This window comes from Procambarus clarkii, chromosome 67 (assembly GCF_040958095.1).
Source record: "Procambarus clarkii isolate CNS0578487 chromosome 67, FALCON_Pclarkii_2.0, whole genome shotgun sequence".
Taxonomy (NCBI): Eukaryota; Metazoa; Arthropoda; class Malacostraca; order Decapoda; family Cambaridae; genus Procambarus; species Procambarus clarkii.
Genome location: NC_091216.1, coordinates 20260915 through 20284623, shown reverse-complemented (window position 1 = coordinate 20284623; position 23709 = coordinate 20260915). Strand labels below are relative to the sequence as shown.

At 41.7% G+C, this 23709-nt stretch overlaps 1 protein-coding gene across 2 annotated transcripts in view; it reads left to right on the top strand.

The window, feature by feature from the left end:
* Positions 1-23709, top strand: part of sp3 (phosphatidylinositide phosphatase spermathreecae) — a 72638-nt gene that overhangs the window by 37725 nt on the left and 11204 nt on the right. The window contains exons 11-18 of one of the 2 annotated variants that reach the window (XM_045757722.2): positions 223-384; positions 2265-2335; positions 5736-5954; positions 14726-14784; positions 15354-15522; positions 17381-17452; positions 17731-17817; positions 19660-19814. In XM_045757722.2, the coding sequence (XP_045613678.1) occupies positions 223-384; positions 2265-2335; positions 5736-5954; positions 14726-14784; positions 15354-15522; positions 17381-17452; positions 17731-17817; positions 19660-19814 (994 nt within the window). The remainder of the gene's footprint in view (positions 1-222; positions 385-2264; positions 2336-5735; positions 5955-14725; positions 14785-15353; positions 15523-17380; positions 17453-17730; positions 17818-19659; positions 19815-23709) is intronic. The other variant, XM_045757723.2, reaches the window with a different exon arrangement.

Here is a 23709-nt window from a genome sequence, read left to right as displayed (position 1 = left end):
ATTCCAACAATATCGTATGTACATGCATTTCTCACATATAAAGTCTTTCTGGTTTTACGGCTTGTTTTTGAGCAGTATTCTTGCATAAAATGTGTACAGGACCTTCCTATAATCTTGCCAAATTTCAGAAATTTCGGTGAAATTCATTCACTATTTTTGTTATATTTCTGCTTTTCTAAAACTATGCATATTTAGATTTAACTTCAGAATTATGTTTTCCAGACTGCCATTGCTAAATCGGTATTAGAAGGACAATTTGTCAAGCTTGGCATGATTCCACCGGAACATGCACTACCGCCTGCATGCCGGTCCACCCTACAGACAATGTGGGCCAATAATGGTGACACGATCAGCAAACAGTATGCAGGAACATCAGCCCTTAAGGTAAAATTTTTTATTATAGGTCAGTGTTCAATGTTTTGATAATAATGTGACAGATGTTAATAACTCAAGTTACAAGTTCTTAATCTTGAGTTATATAGTTCAGAAAGTTTAAATCATACCTACAGTACATGGTTTATTTGGAGCAATCACTTTTGGTCATTCTCTAAAGCAATTTTACCTTTTATTCTTGGACAGAAATGTGCACAGTTAGGTAGGGTTGGCATACATCATAGTGTCATGGAATTTTCAAATATCCCCACTTGTAGATGTGTTAGAGAGAGAATGAAGAATTATTGATCTAGCTTTGAATGACTGTTGGAGGGCATTCCATAAAGTTCAAAGCCCCTTTGAGCCATTCCTAGCATCATAAACTGACCTTTAACTTGGGCTAGTCGGTATCCTCCAGTTGGGCCACCTGGTTCTCTCTGCCGCCTGCCACTAGGTTGCAGCATCACAATTGTCACTGGGATTAGTGACTCAAGCCAGTTAACATATTACCTGACTGTTGGTCATGCTTTGGTGTCAACAAGACACCTGCTGCTAGTTAGGCGACCTTGTAAATGTACAGTGGTTCATATTGATTTTGTTTGTTAGTTTTAGTGTGTGAACATGTATTCAGTATATGGTATGTGTATATGTACATACGTATAATGTATGGTTCAGTGTAAGTTTGCACAATATGACTTTGTTCTCATTACACTTCATTCACAGCCTCTGGGGGTTTATGTAGAGTTTAGGGTCACAGATGCTATGCACAGGATGCAGATTGCAGTTACTTCACCAGTGTGCAGGGGCACAGGGGACTCAGCAGGTCACACCTTGTCACGTGGCATGACAGACGTAGGTAAGGAATTGCCGAGTGTGTACTCTTGGCACCTAGGCTCAGAAGTAGATGTCCCCATGTGGTGGTGGTGGTTGGGGCCCTGATTGGTGCCTCATCACCAGGCTGTGTACCTTGGGCAAATCACCCTTAATGTCACTACACTACTAGTTTCCAGTACCAGAGCACCCTGGTTGTGTGCTCTGGTACCCTTAGAGTGTTCCTTGACACAGGTTGTTAGAACTGGCACCGAGCTATTTACCCCTGACCCAAGATTGTGTGCCATGGTATTCTTGGGTGGTATGCAGTGTATGTCCAGGTCCTTCAGGTGCTTTACTTTCGGCCTCTGGGCTGTACTGAGTCTTTTGACCAGGTTTCATTATATTTGGTGCTTGATTTTCTGTCTTTTTGCAATATATACCAACAATATATTACAATGTATTACATGCAGTATATATTTTATAGAAAAATGTCAAATGAAGATTAAATTAATATATAGATGAAAATTTTGCTGTAAGGGCTTTAATTATATTTAGCTGAGATGCATAGTGCCAACACCTACAATGGTAGTGAGATGAAAGTTGGGTGAGGCCTTTAATGCAGGTTATTTAGTAATTTATAATTTTCTAGTAACAATTTATCAACTAGTAATTCCTTAATGGGCCAGCCAGAGGTTTGGGCCCGTGCAGGAATATCCCAGAAAAAAAAATAGTAATTATTTAGTAACAAGTGGTAATGCATAATGAAAATTCTTTGATTTTGCTTGGTGGTGTGTTTGGTGGCTACATGTTATTTACACTTTCTTCTAATGTTGTAACAATTTAGTCGTGGTTGCTCAGGCAGGTACAGTACTGTATATAAAAATGACATCTGCAAGAAATACTTTTGAGAGTGCAGTACAAAGGAGCACTCAGATGTATTGTACTGTAATTCTTGTAAAAATTTCATGTTACCTGTTATATCAAAATTATTTTTTTTATTAGAATACCAGGCATGCTTAAGTTGTGATTTAAACTGTTTAGTGAAATATTGCATTAATTTGGCATTCTGATTTTTTTAGGGGGATTTTACAAGAACTGGAGAGAGAAGATTTGCTGGAATGATGAAAGATGGGATGAACTCTGCCAACAGGTGAGCTCCAAGATGGTTACTTGCACATCCATTTATTCTTAATGAACTTGTTTTCAAATTATCAACATTTATTTTTTATCGAATGTAAATGCTTAGTATTTTAGTATTCATAGAGGTGTTAATGTAGGCTTCTAGTAGCTTTACAGTTTTGCAAAACACAGCTTTATTTTCTCAATTTCTCCAATTCTACTACATTCTTTCTTTTTATATCTTTACCTTAGTGGCTTTTTGTCCTCTACGTCTCTGCATGTAGTACAGTTCTTCTCATTATGAAGAAGTAGAAGCTGTCATTAGCATGATAGGCAAACCAACTTGTAATATTCTTCAGCATAGGTATATATTTTAAATCAAATAAATCCAATACATAATGGTGATTAATGTCTGATAAAAGATTCCGCATGAACCACCTGTCCAAGTGTGGGCCCCGGAGCTGAGGCATATACTGTCTTTCATGGAGAGGCGCTTGTAAAGCTGGACCCTTAATCTTAATGTCAGGATACATATTTTTCGTCAGCTCAAGTATTGTCTCTCTGACTAAGAATTGTTGGGCATCAAGACACGTTGATGGGGATTTACTGAATATGTAGAAGCTGCTGCCAGCACTGTTCACCATCCATAATATGTGAGCATCATAACCTGGCCAGGACACATATTATACCAGTAGCACTGAGGCAGTATAACCTGGCCAAATTTTAAGCTCTTCATAAAATAATTTACTGTATATCACAGAGTTTAGGAGCACATTCTTCTGCCAATTCAAGGACATTTGATATAGACGTTGTAATGAGCTGAGGCTTCACCACCTCATTGTCTTTGCTCAGCTAATGAATCACTCTAGTGTATGTGATTCATTATATTAGAGGCTTTAGATCCTCCTCTGTCAGTTTTTCGGTTTGCAACTGGATGACTCCTTTCAGTGTGTTTGGCTTTGACAAGGTCAAGTTATCCTTCTCAACATCTTGGGCAGCAAATAGTTGTGCCCCTGATCAGTAATTTATTCTTATTATTATTATTATTATTATTATTATTATTATTATTATTATTATTATTATTATTATTATTATTATTATTATTCTGCTGCTGGTATAAGCTGCTGGTTTTTCTGCTGCTGTAAGTGGCTGTTGCAATTGACTGTTGCTGCTGCAAGTTGCTGTTGCAATTGACTGTTGCTGCTGCAAGTTGCTGTTGCTGCTGCTACTACTACTGCTGCTATCAGCTGGTTGCTACTGCTGCTACCGCTGCAATTAGCTGTTGCTACTGCTGCTACCGCTGCAAGCAGCTGTTGCTACTGTTCCAAGCAGCTATTTCTACAGCTGCAAGCAGCTGTTGCTGCTGATATTGCTGCAAGCAACTGTTGCTGCAAGCAACTGTTGCTGCTATGAGTGCTGCAAGCAACTGTTGCTGCTACTGTTGCTGCTATGAGTGCTGCAAGCAGCTGTTGCTGCTACTGTTGCTGCTATGAGTGCTGCAAGCAGCTGTTGCTGCTACTGCTGCAAGCAGCTGCTACTGCTGCAGCAAGCAGCTGTTGCTGCTACTGCTGCAAGCAGCTGCTACTGCTGCAGCAAGCAGCTGTTGCTGCTACTACTGCAAGCAGCTGTTGCTGCTACTATTGCTGCAAGCAGCTGTTGCTTCTGATGTTGCTGCAAGCACCTGTTGCTGCTACTGCTGCTGCTACTACTGCAAGCAGCTGTTGCTGCTACTACTGCTGCAAGCAGCTGCAGTCGCTACTACTGCTGCTACTGCAAGCAGCTGTTGCTGCTACTACTGCTGCAAGCAGCTGTTGCTGCTACTACTGCTGCAAGCAGCTGCAGTCGCTACTACTGCTGCAAGCAGCTGTTGCTTCTGATGTTGCTGCAAGCAGCTGCTGTTGCTGCTACTGCTGCTGCAAGTAGCTGTTGCTGCTACTACTGCTGCAAGTAGCTGTTGCTGCTACTACTGCAAGAAGCTGTTGCTGCTACTACTGCTGCAAGCAGCTGCAGTCGCTACTACTGCTGCAAGCAGCTGCAGTCGCTACTACTGCTGCAAGCAGCTGTTGCTGCTACTGTTGCAAGCAGCTGTTGCTGCTACTGCTGCAAGCAGCTGTTGCTGCTACTACTGCTGCAAGCAGCTGTTGCTGCTACTACTGCTGCAAGCAGCTGTTGCTGCTACTACTGCTGCAAGCAGCTGTTGCTGCTACTACTGCTGCAAGCAGCTGTTGCTGCTACTACTGCTGCAAGCAGCTGTTGCTGCTACTACTGCGGCAAGCAACTGTTGTTGCTGCTACTACAGTTGTTGTTGCTGCTGCTACTGCAGTTGTTGTTGCTGCTACTGCAGTTGTTGTTGCTGCTGCTGCTGCAGTTGTTGTTGCTGCTGCTGCTGCTGCAGTTGTTGTTGCTGCTGCTGCTACTGCAGTTGTTGTTGCTGTTGTTGTTCATCCTCCTCCTCCTCTTTGTCATTTTAAAGGAAGAAAACACACTTAGCTTTTAAAGATTATAATTGTGTAATAGAGGCACAAATACTCTCAGAATGAGCTCTGTTCCTGATACTGTATAACTGGAATTGTTTATTATTACTACTGTATTATTATTATTATTATTATTATTATTATTGTATTGGTTTAAAGATTTTGCTAAAGTAATCATTGTGCAACACTCGATTCTCTGCCATTTTTTTGTAATAATAATGGCTACAGTCAACCAAGTACTTTGTCAGTAAACATTTGTGTGATATGCATTAGTTTTGTATTAGATTGTGGAGCTATGAAGGTAGACCTCTCGGTGACAGCATGTGTAATTTTCCTCTTATGAAGTAGAGTAGTTTAAATGATCCATTATTACAAGACTTGTCTGAGGCTTATAGTTTTGATGTATGAAACATTTTACTTGTATTGATGGTTTTGAGTTTAGTACTGTAGTAGTATTTCTGGTTCCTTCAAAATTTGACCTCGTATTGTTTTTGTCAAGTGGAGCTGAAGAAATGTGCATGGAATATTTTTTTAAACCATACCAGAGGAACATGTATATATTCAGTTATTGTTAAATGATTTGTGCAGTAATTACATATAAGTTTTTTTATTCTTATCATTGTAACTTAATATGAGAATTAAACTCATGTATATTTAATAATCAGAGTTCCCTACAATACAAATTGACAAGTGTCTTGTGTATCAAGGGCTGATCTTTAATAGTAGAATATGTAAAGCAATTCAGATAATGAAGTTTTTATGAAATTTGCCAGCAGATATTTTTAAATGCATGGGAAATGGCACTTTGAATTATTAGGGACTCTGTCTAAATGAACAGGAAATTTTGTACACTTACTATTCACGACATTTACACACAATCCTGTCATCAGAATTTTTTTAATCATTTGTGTGGTGACATGAAAGTAGGCTTGACAGCTGTATATATTTCTGTTACAGATACTATAAGAATCACTTCTTAGACACTTACCGCCAAGTAGCCATTGATGTTATGCTCGGGTTGGAACTCACAGACAGTCAGTGGCAAGAGATAGACTTTGTCGAGACTTTGCTCAATGTTGCAAGTGCCTTAATGCCTATTGGTCCGCCAAGTTACATGTCAGAGATCGCCCCTAGCAACGAGAAATACCTTGCGAGCGCCCTCTATTCTTTGTCCAGGTTAGGGGCATTGCTATATGACAAGGGTTGTGTGCATTTTGGTACCTGAAGCCTACACTTGTGCCTGTTTACATTATATCCAAGACTAACCCCCTATCATAATAATAATTTACCTTTGTATTGTTATTTTCTTATTCTCTGGATTTTTCATTTGTGCTAATCTTTAACACAATAGTACTCTACTGTACTGTACTGTACTTAACTAAATGTTTTGAGATCTACAAAGTTGACGATAAAAAATGTCACTACCCTCTGGCCTATCATCAGCCTCCTGCTCTTCTTTCATGGAACAGTTTTATAGCATAACCTCATTTTAAAGATTACAATTATTAATGCACATACTGATAGCAGAGTGAAGAAGATGGCACGCTTCCGTGGTACTGTTTTGTCCCCGTAGGGATGTTTTGTTTACATTTATAAACTTGAATTAATGAATTGGTATCTATTTTGTAGTTTCCTTGAATTTGTGGTAGTTTGTATCGTATCATTGAGAAATATAGTTCTAATTAACTATAATTAAATTGGATTCTTTCAATACTTCTTTGTATCTGTTATGGTTATGTAACTCTTCACTAATATTAAAGAGAGAATCTGCATGTTCTAAATCAGTTTGTATATTATTGTTAGTCTAATGATTTAGTTTTTAAACATTTGCAGTTATGCAAATGGTTAATGGATTATATTCCTGAGTGCTAATTGATGATCAGAGACCTGGTAAAATAGAGCAATGTTTTCTGGTACATGAGACAAGATATTCAAAGCTGTGGTGTACTAGACCTGTCAGATCACAAATTGTCTCTTGGTCCTTTATCAGGTAGAGACATGGTTCTTGAGTTCTTGAAGTCTTTGTTATGAATCACTGGTAGGGATGCAGTATTTTATGTTTTTTTTTTTTCCAAGATTTTACATTTGGTTTCCCATAAGTACTATCCGGTATCTCTTAACAAGGCTCATGAAGGCAGGAGACATTCTAGGTGCTGGCACCATGGGGAACATTTAAGTGGTTCTGTAAGGTCATTAAAAGTGCTAGGGGGGCATCAGCAGAGATAAGCTATATCAAACCTGGAATGACTGACAGAGGTACATTCTACAAAACTGAAAAAAATGTGTAAGAGTTCTATCTTCCAAACCCAGACTATGCATCAGAACAGGACCCATATAGCTTAGTGCTTGGGTCTGCTGTTGCTGCCTGGCTGTAATACTGAGCCGCTCATTCTTTGTGACTGGCAGACAAACTATGTTTTTCTTGGAATATGGCATCTCTGGTGTTGCTCACAGGCATTTGAGTTTAAGAATGTTTCCCTGTGTTTAGTGTTAAGCTTTATTGAGAACACTTGTACTATCTGAACTGGTTCTTTTTGTGCCCATTCTGCCTCTAAGCAGTGTCTATGCAGGTCCATTTGTAGGTTTCCTTACAACTGCACCTCATTGCAGCAAATTTAAGGACTTGTACTGCCTGACTGATAGACTATTAAAATTGTACCTTGCCAGGTTCTATCTTCCTCCCTTTTGCCAGTTAATTTTACCTTTTGAAGAATTTTGATTTTGAAGAAGCCATAAACAGTATGCCTATGCACTCTGCACCAGGCCCTGATTCTTAGAACTCCATATTCATCAAGAATTATAAAAAAAACACTATTGCAGGCCCTTCACATTCTTTGGAGACAAAGCCTAGATACTGGCATTATCCCAGACATACTAAAAACAGCAGAGATAGCACCACTCCATAAAGGAGGAAATAAGGCAGAGGCAAAAAATTATAGACCGATAGTACTAACATCGCACATCATAAAAATCTTTAAGAGAGTGCTAAGAAGTAAGATCACAAAATACATGGAATCACAGCATCTCCATAACCCTGGACAACATGGTTTCAGAACAGGGCACTCTTGCCTGTCACAGTTGCTGGACCACTATGACATGGCATTAGATGCCATAGAAGAAAAACAAAACACTGATGTAATTTACACAGATTTCGCAAAAGCCTTTGCCAAATGTGACCATGGCAAAGGCTTTCAAAATGCTTTCAAAATGTAAAATGCTTTCAAAAGGAATTACCGGAAAAATAGGCAGATGGGTCTACAATTTCCTGACTAATAGAACCCAATGTGTAATAGTCAACAAAATAAAATCCAGTCCATCAACCGTGAAGAGCTAAGTTCCGCAAGGTACTGTGCTTGCTCCAGTACTTTTTCTCATCCTCATATCGGACATAGACAAGGACACAATCTATAGCACTGTATCATCCTTTGCAGATGACACTAGGATTTTCATGAGAGTAGACAACATAGAGGAGACAGCAAACCTACAATCAGATGTAAATCAGGTCTTTCTATAGGCTACAGAAAATAATATGGTGTTTAACGAAAATAAGTTCCAGCTCATGCGCTATGGAAAAAATGTAAATATAAAAACGGAAACCACATACTAAACTCGGTCAAATCATAACAGAACGAAAAGGCAGTGTAAAGGATTTGGGTGTACTCATGTCGGAAGACCTTACCTTTAAAGAACACAATAAAGTAGCTGTCACAACGGCAAGAAAAATGACGGGTTGAATAACAAGAACTTTTCACACTAGAGATGCTATACCGATGATGATACTTTTCAAAACGCTAGTGCTCTCTGGAGTGGAGTACTGCTGCACACTGACGGCCTCTTTCAAAACTGAAGAAATTGGTGACCTGGAGAGCGTGCAGAGATCCTTTACTGCTAGAATCCACTCAGTAAAACATCTAAACTACTGGGACCGACTAAAGAGCCTAAATCTGTATTCCCTTGAGCACAGGCGGGAGACATACATAATAATTTACATGTGGAAAATAGTAGAGGGGCTGGTCTCAAACCTGCACACAGAAATAACATCACATGAGACCAGAAGGCATGGCAGGATGTGCAGAATACTGTTGAAAAGCAGAGGTGTAATAGGTACTCTGAGAGAGAACTCGATCAACATCAGAGACCCGAGACTGTTCAACACGCTTCCACTACACATAAGGGACATAACTGGCCGACCCCTCACAGTGTTCAAGAGAGAACTGGATAAGCACCTCCAAAGGATACCTGATCAACCAGGCTGTGATTTGTACATCAGGCTGCAAGCAGCCACATCTTGGTATCTTGAGATGATTTCGGGGATTTTAGTGTCCCCGCGGCCCGGTCCTCGACCAGGCCTCCACCCCCAGGAAGCAGCCCGTGACAGCTGACTAACACCCAGGTACCTATTTTACTGCTAGGTAACAGGGGCATAGGGTGAAAGAAACTCTGCCCATTGTTTCTCGCCGGCGCCCGGGATCGAACCCGGGACCACAGGATCACAAGTCCAGCGTGCTGTCCGCTCGGCCGACAGCCAGGTTGGATGTGGCTGCTCGACCAGGCCTCCTCCAGCAACGAGGAGGCCTGGTCGACGACCGGGCCGCGGAGACGCTAAGCCCCGGAAGCACCTCAAGGTAACCTCAACGTAAGGTACCTCATGAAATTAAACTTTCAAATCTTATTTCTCTACTGGTGTTGCATTGGCTGGGAATTTTCTAAGGTTGCTTGCAGCCCTCCTTTGTGATGTAGTTGAAGATTTCTTTGTCCATTTATCTGGCCTGCAAGAGAATAGTGTTGGGTTACTTTCAAGCAGTTGCTTGGACTAGAATATTATTAGTCTACATTTTCCCCCATTGTCAGCACTACTTAATATACCTGGAAAGGGTTTCGGGAGTTCTTCTATTTCCCGAGCCCTGCCTGAGGCCTGGCTTGACTTGTGATAATTTGGGTATCACAAGTCTTAGCCTAGTTTAACTGAGTATTCAGGTTTTCTGTGAGGTTTACCGTGTTCTCTTTCGTCAGGAGGGGTAATGACTCATGGTTGGTCTCTATGACATTATGTTTAAGGTAGAGGATATGCTGTCATACCATATGATATGGTATGTTATGCATTTTCTTCCCTGTCTGAAGGCAAATAGTCTCTGGTCATTCTCAGGTGTTTTCACAGTGCTTGGGTGCAGGGTTCTGGGACCCAAACAACATTGTCGATGGGTCTTGCGTGGGATTGGTCTCCCCCTTCCCTTCCCTTCCCTTCCCTTCCCTTCCCTTCCCTTCCCTTCCCTTCCCTTCCCTTTCAAAAAGTCTGTCTTAGTTGCCATTCTGTGTGCATATTCAGGTAATCATGAACAAGTGAATGATTTAAATGACACATTCTTGTCAGGTATAAATTTCTTTGGCTAATAAGTGTTCCACTTTCAATACTTTCATTTCTCTTCCAGCATTCCATATTACTTCATTGTGGCCCATGTGTTTTCACCCTCCAATCCCTTTGTTCTTGGCTAGTAGCCCTTGATTTCTATGAGGCGTGTTGTTGAGAAATGTCAATGTTGAAAACCTATTTCATGCAAATGTTGTTGAAAATGGCAGTAATAAATCAGTGACATGATTAGAGGTGGATGGATACTTTTCTGGGGGGAGCCCGTACGGCTCCCTGAAGCTAACGGACTGATACCCATTATATTAATCAAGAGCATCAGTTAATTGGAGTTCTGAGTCTACCGGAAAGCACGAGCTAGAACCTGGTTCCCTCAGAGAGGCAAAGGGAGCAATAGCTTATGGACACTCCACATTGTGAGAGTATGTCAGTATGAGAGTATGAGATCCACATTGTGAGAGTATGAGTCATGTCTGCCATTGACCGGGGGTATCACCCAGAAAGGTAGAGGACCATTACAAACCCCCAACTGGTAAAACATTGCAACCCAAGACCGAACAGAGCCCAAGAACTCCCCCCCCCTCCCCAGAGGAAACAACAAATAAGGAAACATCCACTCAACCAGCGCGACCACTCATTATCGACCACCATCCCCCCCCCTCCCCGGGCATCCAAGCGCTGACACCGGCAGTTTGTCGACTAATGTCGTATAAAGCAGATGTTATCGCTGGCCTCATTCTCTTGTCAGGATTTTACCCTGTTTGGTTTTAGTTGAGCCTGCTCTGTGCTTGGGCATTGGCCAGGTGTTACAGTGTACTCAGGCTGCATGCGTTTAGGGTTGCCTTCCCTAAGCGCCCGCTGGGTACTGCCCTTGCTTGTTAAGAGTTTTCTTCCCTGGGACATTCGGAAATTCACTCCTATTGAGGTTGGTTTCGCTTGTCATTAATCTTGCTCTTGGGGTTCAGGGGGGGGGGGGGGCGGTCCTCCATCTGGCCCTGGGTAGGGAGTGATTTGTTGCTGGTTGGGGTGCACTGTGTTTGCGCCGCTTACATAATCGCAGCGGTCGTGTCTCTGACCTTGGGTGGTTGTGGTGTTTTTTTCGAGAGTTATAGTTTTTCTTTTGTTTTCCTGGAGGAGGTTTGCCTAGCTTCCCATTAGGTTCACCTAGGTTGTGTTTGGTGGTCCTCCTCTGGGTCCCTCGAGGTTTCACTCACGGCTTCCTGGGGTTCGTTTGCCCGGTATTAGATGGGGTTCAACTGGCTTCAGCTACACCAGTGCCTGGGCTTCCTGTCAGGATTCATCCTCCTGCGGGTCCTGGTAATCCCCTTGGGGGCTCGGTGAGGCTTGGATGCCTTCCGAGTCCCCTCTTGCTTTGTGCTTGTTTGAATGTTGTCCATTGTCCTTGTCTCAGGTTGACTTTTGTCTGTTCTGCCTCCGTTATGCTGCTTGTTGGGTCAGTGACACCTATGACCTGGGGTCGTGCGGGGTCTTGTTCCCCACTTGTCTCCATTTACCTGTTCTTCTTTGGAAGTCCTTAGGTGTCAGGCAGCAGCTGTGTTGCTGTTAGGTTTGTTGTTGCAGTGTGCCCGGTTGGATGCCCCGGAGCTACCCCGTTTTGGTTTTAGGGACCCGAAATTGAGGGTGTTGGTCACTTCGACCTTGGTTTTGCCCACACTTTCGACACCTTCCTCATTGGGCGTGGTTTGCCCTGCTCCTCCCCCTCCCCCCCTGTTTCTGGCTCCAGTATGTCTGAGGGTTTCGGAGTCGTGGCAGGGTTTAACTTGGGACGAGACTTGGGCGGCTTCGGTGAAAAGAGACTTTTGGGCTTCGAACGTGTGCCCAAAATAGTCATCGAGAGCAGTCGGGAATTGAGTTGAGTGTCAGATGACTTCTAGTTCTTTTGATCAGTCAGTGTGGCCTAGCGGTACAGTACTGAAGATGCCAAAGGGCATGGGACTCTGGCTGTCCGGGTTTGAATCATTCAGGGGTAAAGAGTCTTCTGATGCATGTTAGCTTGGGAACCATTCAAGTTTGGCACACAGATGATACTCGCGTGATGAAGTGATTTGATAAAATATCTGTGTCCAAAATGGTCAAAATTCTTTTGTACAATCAGTGTGGCCTAGTGGTACAGTACTAGACACGCCAAGGGGCATGGGGCCCTGGCCATCCGGTTTTAAATCCTTCAGGGGTAGAAAGTTTTCTGATGCATGTTAGCTTGGGGACTATTCAAGCTTGATGTGCATATATATTGTACTCAAATGTACATGACATAACAATGCAAGTGTCACTTTCACACAGGACACTATAAGACTTCTGCAATCTTCTTTCCCGGCGAGTCCACTTCTATCTTCTATCGTACACCACTCAAGGTTCTCATCCTGACTTCTATGGTCCTCACGCCAGCGAGTTCACCTTTCTCATTAAATCATGGGCCCAGTCTACACAGTATCGTTATGGTGCCAAAACACCAGTTCTACTCTCCAGTAACACACTTGCAGGGGGCTCCAGCAACACACTGGTGGGGATCTCCAGCAACACACTGGCAGGGGGGGGTCTCCAGCAACACACTGGCAGGGGGGGTCTCCAGCAACATACTGGCAAGGGTCTCCAGCAACACACTGGCAGGGGGGGTCTCCAGCAACACACTGGTGGGGATCTCCAGCAACACACTGGCAAGGGTCTCCAGCAACACACTGGCAGGGGGGGTCTCCAGCAACACACTGGCAGGGGGGGTCTCCAGCAACATACTGGCAAGGGTCTCCAGCAACACACTGGTGGGGATCTCCAGCAACACACTGGCAAGGGTCTCCAGCAACACACTGGCAGGGGGGGTCTCCAGCAACACACTGGCAGGGGGGGTCTCCAGCAACATACTGGCAAGGGTCTCCAGCAACACACTAGCAGACTTCCACACAGGCTTCAATTATAACAAGCCTTAATAGACAGACATTGATTCCATCTTATAACTCAACTTGGCCATCCTGGGGTATGTTGGTCCAATCACCAATACTTCACTAAGTATCACAGACAACTCTCAGTCTTCACCAACTAGGCAACTGGAACACGTCTTGAGTTCAGGACTGCCCTGGGTGAATTGATTCCTGTTGACCAAGATACCATCCACATCACTTATGAGGAGTAAAAATGTGATTAGTAAGAAAGTAACTACACAGATGTCAATAAGGTCATAACCCTTCACCGGGGCTACAAGAATTGAGGTCGGGTGCGCTCAAAAGATGGTGTCGACATCATCACAGGATGCATCATTTCCTCTCCTGCCTCAATTCATTGTGTCAGGGCACAGGAAGCCAGAGTGTATTCATACATGTTTGGCTTTTATCGAGGCCCCCCCCCCCCGTCAAACCCACGGCCGAATTTCTGACCCTGCCCAGGATGCAACCCCACAACAAGTTGACTAATACCTGAGTACCTACTCATTGCTAGGTGAACAGAGGCAGTAGGTGAAAGGAAATATGCTCAACCATTTCTGTCCCACCCGGAATTCAAACCCGGAATTTTCGATTGTGCGTTGAGAATGAACCCGATTGTACTACTAGGACCCTAAATTATAATAATTATAATAAATAGTAATGGAGAAGCATTTTCTTATATCTTGCCTGTGAGGAAGATATGATGACATTGACTCTTTCCAAATATTAACACCACATTGTAATGTTAAATATCTTCAAAGGAGCCATTGAAAATTTGCCACAGAATTATATGGCTTGTTTAACTGCCACATAAGTAAATTACTGTACATTAGCTGGTCTCAAGACAGAGGAATGATGCGAAAGCTTAACCCAGAGACTGTCCAATAGCAGGTAAAAGTAAACATAAGAATAAAGTGAATTGGAAATTGCACTCATGAAAGGATACTGTAGAGGCTGAGACAGTGAATGAGATATCCAAGTAATAATATAAAGTCTTCTTAATGAAAGATCACAAGATAATGTGCATCCCTTTACTTACCCCACAGAAGAACTTTGCTGGTTATCAGAGGGCCGTAGTCACCTGCAGCATGTGATCATTATTATTATTTAATGAAAGTCACCCTATCTTGGGTTTTACTATTGTGGTTTTTACTCTTTTTACTGTTTTAATAATGATATCAGTTGTTAGTAAGTGAACTCATTTTGTAAGGTTGGAGATACATAATAGGCAGAACCTTCACAATTGGGACTGGAATAACAGTTACAGTATTCTTATTGTTTGTGTTACTTCCTCCTGGAGTGGTTTATGGGGTTGCTGGATAATTCTCTGTAGCAAGTTGAATTGTGCAGGGAAAATGGTCTGCTTGCTTAACATTATGGTGACTAAATTGGTATTAAAATTTTGCATTTAACTACATTGTTTCATTATTTAAAATCTTAGCATGTTTGGTGGGTTTTCAGTAGTATGTGTTAACTACAATAAGTACTGACTTTATTCATCCTTTGTATTTTTATACTTGTGTTTTTTATAATACTGGTACAACATATATCATCATTCATGATTATTTTAAACCTAAGAAATAATAATACTGTATTTGTTAGTGAATGTGGAATTGTACTGTTCATAATGATCTCGTCTATATTTACAGATACTACATGAACAGATTCAAGGATGCTTATCGACAAGCAACCATTGACCATTTGTTAGGTAAGAATGCATCTTTATTGTTGAAAACACTTTAATGACATAAGAGAAGTAAATGATGACCAAACGCACGCATCAGAAGATGGAGAAATGACGACATTTTGGTCCGTCTTGGACCCTTATCAAGTGCAGCAGGTTGCTGATGTTACAACCAGGCCAATACTGGTAGCCTGGACCAGAGGGTTCTGCTGGCTGCTACCAGCCTCAAATAGTAGCTTCCTTGCTCACCAGTTTCTCATTTTGTATTGATATTTATTATTATTATTATAATTAATAAAAATAATAATAGCTACAGATTGTCTGCGGGGGGGGGTTCCATTCTTCAGGGTATGCAGTGACGTCACTCAGGATTCACTGTTTTGGGAATGCTGGTTTGTAACTGTGCCTTCTGACCTGTTGTAATATCTACTTTTGGGTTCTGTGTGGGGAAGTTCTTAGTTTTATAATCACTCATAGAGTTGGTGATGTTTTGCGTGTTTTTGGTGGCTAAAATATACATTGCTGTCATGCTGTAGAACTTGTATATTGTGATTTTTTTTATATTCTGTATTGTCATATTCTTTGTTCCTCAGGGAACCCTGTAACAGAGGACCTGATACATCTTGAAGTGGCAGGTGATGAGGAGGAGTCATCCATGACTCCTGAACATGTAAAACATGTTATAGATGACTGCAAGAAGCTGTTGGTACCAGATGCAGAAACTATTCTTGGAGCTTGGGGTCTCATTGATGCAGATCCCTCGTAAGATATTCACAGTTTGGGGTCAACTTTGGCAAAGAAATATTTTACTATAATTATATTTCTAGGCATTTGTTAAAACATATTACAAGTATTTGTTGACATTTCAGAAATACAGTACAATGATTTTATTATTATTATTATTATTATTATTATTATTATTATTATTATTATTATTGTTATAAGAAAATTCACTGGGGCTTTGAGGCGACATGAACCTGCGACCAAGGCATTGCCAGCCACATACTCTACCACCGTACCACCGGCAATTGTAAGGTCTGTGATTTCTACCGAAATCACAGGAAGTCTGGAGACTGGCTCCTGAAGCCAATCCTAGTTTATACACATGACCTACAAGCACTCGGGTACAAGGGCAAAGTAGTGTAGTTCTACACTGTACGTCCCAACTTCAGATACACACGAAAATCACACTAACGTGATATATATCAACGAGAAGCTCCACTGCCCTTCAGTAGAGTACTTGTGTGTCATACATAAAAACTTGGATTGGCTTCAGGAGGGGCCTCCATACTTCCTGTGATTTTAATAGAAATCCGGTCGTATGACTTTACAAGTGCCGGTGGTCCGGGGGGGGGGGGGGGGGGTAGAGTATGCGACTGGTCACAGGTTCACGTTGCCTCACAGCCCAAGTGGATTTCCTCATTGATATATATCATGTTAGTGTGATTTCTGTGTGTACATTATTATTATTATTATTATTATTATTATTATTATTATTGTTATTGTTATTATTATTATTATTATTATTATTATTATTATTATTATTATTGTTATTGTTATTATTATTATTATTATTATTATTATTATTATTATTATTATTATTATTATTATTATTACTCTGTGCAGAGTAATACACATTCATCTTTGGCTGTGCGAAACCAAATACATGTTACTGGTGCATACTCATGGCAGTAGTTTAAAATAAAAATATATTTGTGCAAAATAAATTATGAACATAACAAAAATGCCTAATAGTACATCAGACAAATCCAATTATGAAAAATTAATCTGTTCATTACACAGCAAGGATAAATATTTATTGGTTTCTCTGTTGATTTTCGAAAAGCTTTTGATATTGTTGACCACAATGTTGTCCTACACGAACTACGATATTATAGAATCAGTGGTCATTCATTCTTTTAAATTTATACTGTTGTACCTCAGAAAAAGACACCAATATGTAGGCCATATACTTAGTATCCTTCTGCCCAACTAATAAACATAGGTACTTCTTAAGGAAGATACTGACTTCTATTTCTCTTATACATTATTGACTTGCCAAATGCTTTCTAATTCCTTAAGCATGTTGTACAATTCTTGTGACACTTCCTTGTTTTCTCCAGGACTAATTCTCATTCCCTTAATAATACTATAAACACTGAGTGAACAAAGTCTACTTATGAATGAGCGTCAACAAACTCATTTGAAACACAAAGACGACTTGCAGTATTATATAATATTTGATAAGAAATCAGACTACCACATAACTCTTAAGAATAAACAATATAAAACTTTAGTAAAAGTAAAATTAGTAGGCTTGTATATAGATAACATGAAAAAATGGCTTGTGTACTATTTTAAAGATTGTTTATACTACTTGTGGACCTAAATATAAGGTAAGGTTCTGCTTGTTTCTGAATAGGACATTAACTCTTGAACTGCACAGTGCACAGCTATTTAAAATTGCTCATGATTAAAAATAGTTGAAAGCTCAAATAGGGAAAAAATTGCATATGAAAATTGGAGCAGTGTAAATGTTAACAGGTTATTATGGAAGATAATTTAGCAAGTTGTTTTATAAGACTACAGGTTTAGGTTAAGTATAATTCTCCCATCTCAGAACTGGTGATCCGGATCAGACTGACATGGATATCATCCTGGTGTTGACCCGTGATTCATATTATGTTGCCCAGTAAGTTGTTGTTGCCTGTCTTTGGAGGATTTGTTTGGGGGGGGGGGTGTGAATGTTTTATTTCATGGAACTGTTATATTGTCTTTATATAATGGTAATCAAAACTTTGTGCAATATATATATATATATATATATATATATATATATATATATATATATATATATATATATATATATATATATATATATATATAAAATGAGTGTTTTTGCTGCCACTTACCAGCATTTACCTGTGTGATGGGATAAATATTTGCAAGTACTTATGTTTGCTTTGTCAGGTATGATGAGGAGACAGACAGGATCCTTCATTATGAGAGAGTGTCCCTTATTGACCTGGAAAAAATAGAGATGGGGCCTTTTACCTGGTAAGAATGTTAATATTTCTTTAGCAAGGTTTACTTAGTATAATGCACATGTTATTAATTTTATTTTAGTAAACACACTATATATTGCATGAATGAATTTAAAAGAGATACAGATTTCATCATACTGTATATATATTTTCTGAAACTAACTATTGAACTAACAATGAGTAGGATTTTTACAAGTTTTTAGCAGGTTACAAGTAGGAGTTTTTCTTTCATATTAAAAATTTTTATTCTGAAAAATTCCCTTGTATTACAACAAGAAACTAAGGACCTTGTTAAGGTAATGAGGGTTGCTAGATTATTTTATGTATCAATAGGCCAGAGGTTATCTCATTTTTGAATCACTGTTTTTATGTTATAAGTGACATGATATGTTTACAGGCCAAATCATGATATTGGTTATGTTAGAAGGTGTATATATTTTTGTTTAAAAGTTGAAGAGGTTGGCGGCTTGTTTGTGAATGATTCTCACAGTACTGTACATTCTACACGGTTTCAGTTGTGTGCTGTGCACCATGTACTTTATACCATTAATTGATCAGAGTGGGTGCACATGGACTGCTTTGTTTACCCTGCAGGTCCTGGTTCAAGTTGGTGATTGGATTTGTTCATTGTGTGTGTGTGTGTGTGTCTTGCCATCTCCCAATTCATAAGGTGGCAGGGTTTGGCTAGGGCTTCTCTGAGTGGCCACCTTATTCAAGCCTCCTTTGCTGTGTTGGTTATTATTGATACTGCCAGTAAGTTGCAAGCTTGTGCACTAGTTTTTGTATTAACAGCCACAGTTCTCTATGTAACTGGGGTCTGTTAATGGATCTATTACTCTTGAGGATGATCTTACTTCATTCGTACCTTCTACACTCCACAGCAGAAAAAGCATTAGACAAGGATTGTCCACTGTTGCTTTGGGTCCTCCTGGAGGTGTGGCTGAGTGTTCATGTTAATAAGCACTTGGTGTACCTTCCTGCTCCTTCTTTCAGAGGGACCTAAAATACTTTGATCTGGGCTTTTGGAAAGGCAGGTGGGTTTTCATGTGGAGAGACTTTTGTGCATACTTTCTGCACTGTTACCCTCAGAGGTGTATAGGGGAAACCAAGTCTATGCTTTAACCTATGCCAGTTCCTCTTGCAAATGGGGAAGGTTCTGTGGATCCACCTCTTCGGTCTTTTTATGGAGGGTGCTAGTAATTGGTTATCTAGTTTGGCTAGAAGGGAGGCCCATTTTCAAATGAGGGTGAGGAAGAGGCTTGGCCTCAGGCAGGAGTTGAGGCCAAGTCTGATCCCTCTTTGATGCTTTTGGGTTTGTTTTTCTAGACTGAAGTATATTTGAGTACCCACCACTCAGCATGTTATGGACCAGGCTTCTTTTCTGCTTCGAGTTTGGGTTATTATCGCTTCTGTGGCTGTTGAATAAGTTCTTCAAAAGTTTCCTATGTCGTGCCTGCCTGCTCATCAGGACAGGTGGTAGTATTGAAACTAATATTTGAAATAGGGATGCTACCCTCAGTATTCAATATGATACTGGCTGGTAAGCATCTGGGACATTTTAACACAACCCTTTCTGCTGCTCTGTTGTATCAATACATTGTTGTAGCTGATTTGAAAGCTTGAAATTATCTGATAGATGTGCTCAAGGTGTCTGTAGCTGTTTACTGCCAAGCTCCCATGCAGAGCATTCTAGTATATACAGTGTGTGGTTTTCTATATATGTGTGTGTTAGTGGTTTATTTGCATAATTATAAATTTAAAACATATATATGTATTCATTATATATATGTAATGTGCCATTATTTTTTCACAGCTTCTAAGATACTTTGACTATAATTATCCCTTAAATCTTCAGCCAAGGCATGTTTAAGCAGTCACGTCCTCATCAGTGTGTTCGCTTCACTTATCTTGTGGAGGGACAGAGTGGATTTCTACAGATGTTTCGCTCCATGAACATCCGTTTCTTCAACAACATGGCCATTACAATCAAGTCAGAGGAAGAAATGATCGGTCAGTAAATGATTTGAAAGTACATACGATGCACTTGACGTGTATAAATTACCAGTACTGTACTGTATAGTGGATTCCATCTCGAATGAAATGATTGATCTCGGACCCTCTCAGTGCATCTGATTTTCCATTAAATTGAAATTCACTTTTTTGCCAATGTGAATGTGTGTTTATTATGGCAAATGATTACAACAAATGTGTATATTTAGTGCAGTATGTAAGAATATATAGTGGTGTGTGATTGTAAGATCTTATTGATAGTGGTTCATGATTGTAAGATATAGTGGACAGTGGTTCATGATTGTAAGATATGGTAGACATTGGCACATTATTGTAAGATGTGGTTGAAAGTGATGCATGATTATAAGCTCTTGTTGACAGTGGTGCATGATTAAGATATGGTTGACAGTTGTGCATGATTTTAAGGTATGGTTGGCAGTTGTGTATGATTGTAAGGTATGGTTGGCAGTTGTGCATGATTGTAAGGCATGGTTGACAGTTGGGCATGATTGTAAGATATGGTTAACTATTGGTGCATGAATGACAATGGTATATTATTGTATGATATGGTTGACAGTAGTACATGATTGTAATATATGTTTGACAGTGGTGTACAATTGTCAGATATGATTGACAATAGTGTATGATTATTAGATTGGTTTTCTATTGTCTGGGACAAGAAGCTTGGTTATTGAGGTCATCCTAGGCACACTACTGACCTTTCTAAGGATAAAAACAGTTAAAGGATAAAAACCCACAACAGTTACCCACAACTCCAGGTAAACAGGGTCATCAAGTGAAGGAAAATGTGTCTGTTCTGTGCAGGATTCGAAACTAGGATATTTTGGGTGTCAAACGACTGCACTGAAAACTGCATGGCAATTATGTATAATTGTAAGATATGGTTGTCCGTGGTAACCAGATTGTTTTTCCAGAGACTGATTGACTCTTGAGTGTTCCAGCAGGCCATTGGATCCGAGTTGAAATCCATGGCAGATTTGACTTATTTTATAATTAAGTTTGAACTTTTTTCTGGGGGAGAGCCCCTACAGCTCCCCGGAGCTATCCATGGCTGATATGGATACCCCTAACTATTTTGCATCAGTCAATGTGGGTGGAGTTCTAGGCCTACCGGGGACCACGAGCCAGAACCTGGCCCCATCACAGAGGTACGAGGAGCAATGGCACATAGAAACGCAAATGTGATTTGGAGCATTCTATATCCGCCATTGACCGGAACAGGGACCCAGAAATGTAAGCGCCACAAAACAAACCCTTATTCTGGTTAACAACAAAAATTTTGAAACGAGTGGACAGAACTCCCCAAAAGAAACACGAGCAAACAAGCATGACGTCACACGAGCCGCGCCACATGTATGCGCAGCTCCCACCCTCCCCGGGAGGGGGGGAAGGGGAGCTCCAGACCCCCGCACTGGTGATCCTCACCCCAGTTCCTCGGCTGATGGGATCGTGCATGGTCATGTGGCTCTAGCTCCAGTCTTCTCTCAGTGCTGTTATTTTTTTCAGTACTACTCTTATAGTGGTCATGTGAGCTGGGAGTACTGTTTTCAGGTACTCGGGCTGCTTGTGCTTAGGGTTACCTTCCCTGAGTGCCCTGTAAGTACCGTCCTAGGGGCTTGGGGTTCCCTTCCACAAGTCTCCTTGGGTCTACCTCTGTTGGCCTTTCGCTGCTTGGCGTTTGGCCGCCCCGAGTGTTTGGGGGTTTCCACCCTTGTTTGCCTTGGGGCAAGTGGTAGTTATTGCACTGGTGGTTCACGGGGTACTGCATAGCTAGTTTTCACCTTAACAGCAGCCGGTTCTGTTCTATTCGGGTACGTTGTCCTCTTGCGAGGTTTTTCTTTTCTCTTTCTTTTTGCTTGGTGGGGAGGGGGGTCTGCCTTGTGTTCTCCCCTTTATATTAGGGTCGTTTGTGTGGTGGCACCCCCCTGCTTTGCCATCGTCAGTGGACACATCCCGTGAGTTCAGCTTTTAGAAGTTTGCTTGGTAGTTTGGGGCACTGGTTAGCAGTATCCTGCCTGGGATCACCCTTAGCAGACCCAGCCTAGGGGCCCCATAGAAAATCCCACGGGGCCACTCGGGTCCGATGGAGGAGACCCCTGCATCCCCTCTCGCTTTGTGCGAGTTTGAGGGTTGCTCTGTCCTCTTGTCTCAGGGTAACGCTCATTGTTTTTGCCGCCATCATGCTGCCTATTAGATCGGTGACAATTCGACCCCGAGTCCTGCGAGCTTTGTTGCTTGTTTGTGACTCAGTTCACCCAGACTGATGATGATTTTTTTTGGGTGCTGGCAGCACGCGCGTTGCAGGATAGGTTTAGGTTATTGCAACACGCCCGGGTTCTCGCTTCCCCGGACACCCCGAGGCTGCCCAGCTTTGCCTATAGAGACTTGGACTTGGAGGTGTTGGTCACTTTGGCCTTGGTTCCATCCGAGCCCCCTCGTGTTTCCCTTTCCGTGGTTCATTCGGTCCCCTGCTTCCAGCCCCTAAGCATCTGAGGGCTTCGGGGTCGGGACAGGGTTTAGAGGTTTCCGAGACTCGGTCAGTTGCCTCGTCCGGGGTTGCTGTGGAGGCATTCGAGTCTGTTCCTCCTGCCGTTGCTCTGGGGTCTGACCAGTGGGCCCCTTCTCTTCCAGCTCTTTCGATTGCCCCGGCCTTTTCTTGTGAGGCCAGGGTTTTGGAAGACGACTCAGCCCCGGGGCCTGGAGTAGAGGTTCCCGGGGTTGGGGAGGACTGATCAACTGATGCAAAATAGTTAGGGTATCCATATCAGCCATGGATAGCTCTGGGGAGCCTCCGGGACTCACCCAGAAAATGGCGTTAAATTACATTCAACACTTTTTTTTATCTGGGGGAGCCCTCCTGGTGGCTCTCTAAAGTTATTTTGCTGAGATTGCTCCATGCTTGTGGGTCACATCATATATGGAAGTTCTGTTTGGCCTACCAGGGACCAGAGCCAGATCCCCACTGCCTCCTCCTCCCTCACAGAGGCACAAGGAGCAAGTGACAGTTTACCACCCCACTGGGATTGAAAGCATCTAGAAAGTCGGTGAAGCTTTACAAACATTTAAAGGGCTCACAGAAAACAATGACCTTAAACTACAAAACAACTCGATAAACAATTTCTCTTCTCTTCTTCAAGCTAAGTAGTAGCCATCCATGAACTTCATTCAAAATGCAGGGGCCATTTGCTTGTTGTGTTACTCTAAGTATTAGTTTCATGTGCATGTTTTCTCTCTGGCTTACTATGTGGGCTTGGCTTTTGTTGTGCTTTAGGCTGCATGCACTCAGGGTATTCTTCCCTGGGTGCTTGCTAGCACTACCCATGCACTGACAGAGTTATCTTCTCTAGTGTGTTCAGGAGTTCGCCCCTGAGGGGCCAGGGCCTCCGGGATAGAGCCATGCCTTGTGCTGTTCAAGAGTTTTTGACTTCTGTTTGGGCTCTTGGCAAGAGGCATTCTGTTGATTGTGTTAGAGGGCACTGGGCTGTGTGTGCTTATTATATGGCACTTTCGAGTACCATTTAGAACCAGTCTTTTGGGCTGCATTTTGTGTCTGTTATTCTTTGAGCAGCTCCAGTGCCTGGGGTTCCTGCTTTGTTAGCAACCTTCAGTCCCTGGTAATCACCTCATAAGTCTTTGGTGTGGTCTGTTTTGGATTGGCCCATCAAGTTCACACTCACTGAGAGTTTGGGTTGATGGGTGTTCATCATCTTTGCTACCAGACGATGATCATTCTCTCTGCCTCTGCCATGCTGCTTGCTGGATCGGTGATACCTGTGACCCTGAGTCCTGTGAGGTTTGTTCTCACTGGGTCTCTGCCCTTACTGATAGGGCTTTGGGTCTGTAAGCTTTTCAGGCACCTGTTGCTTTGTGAGCT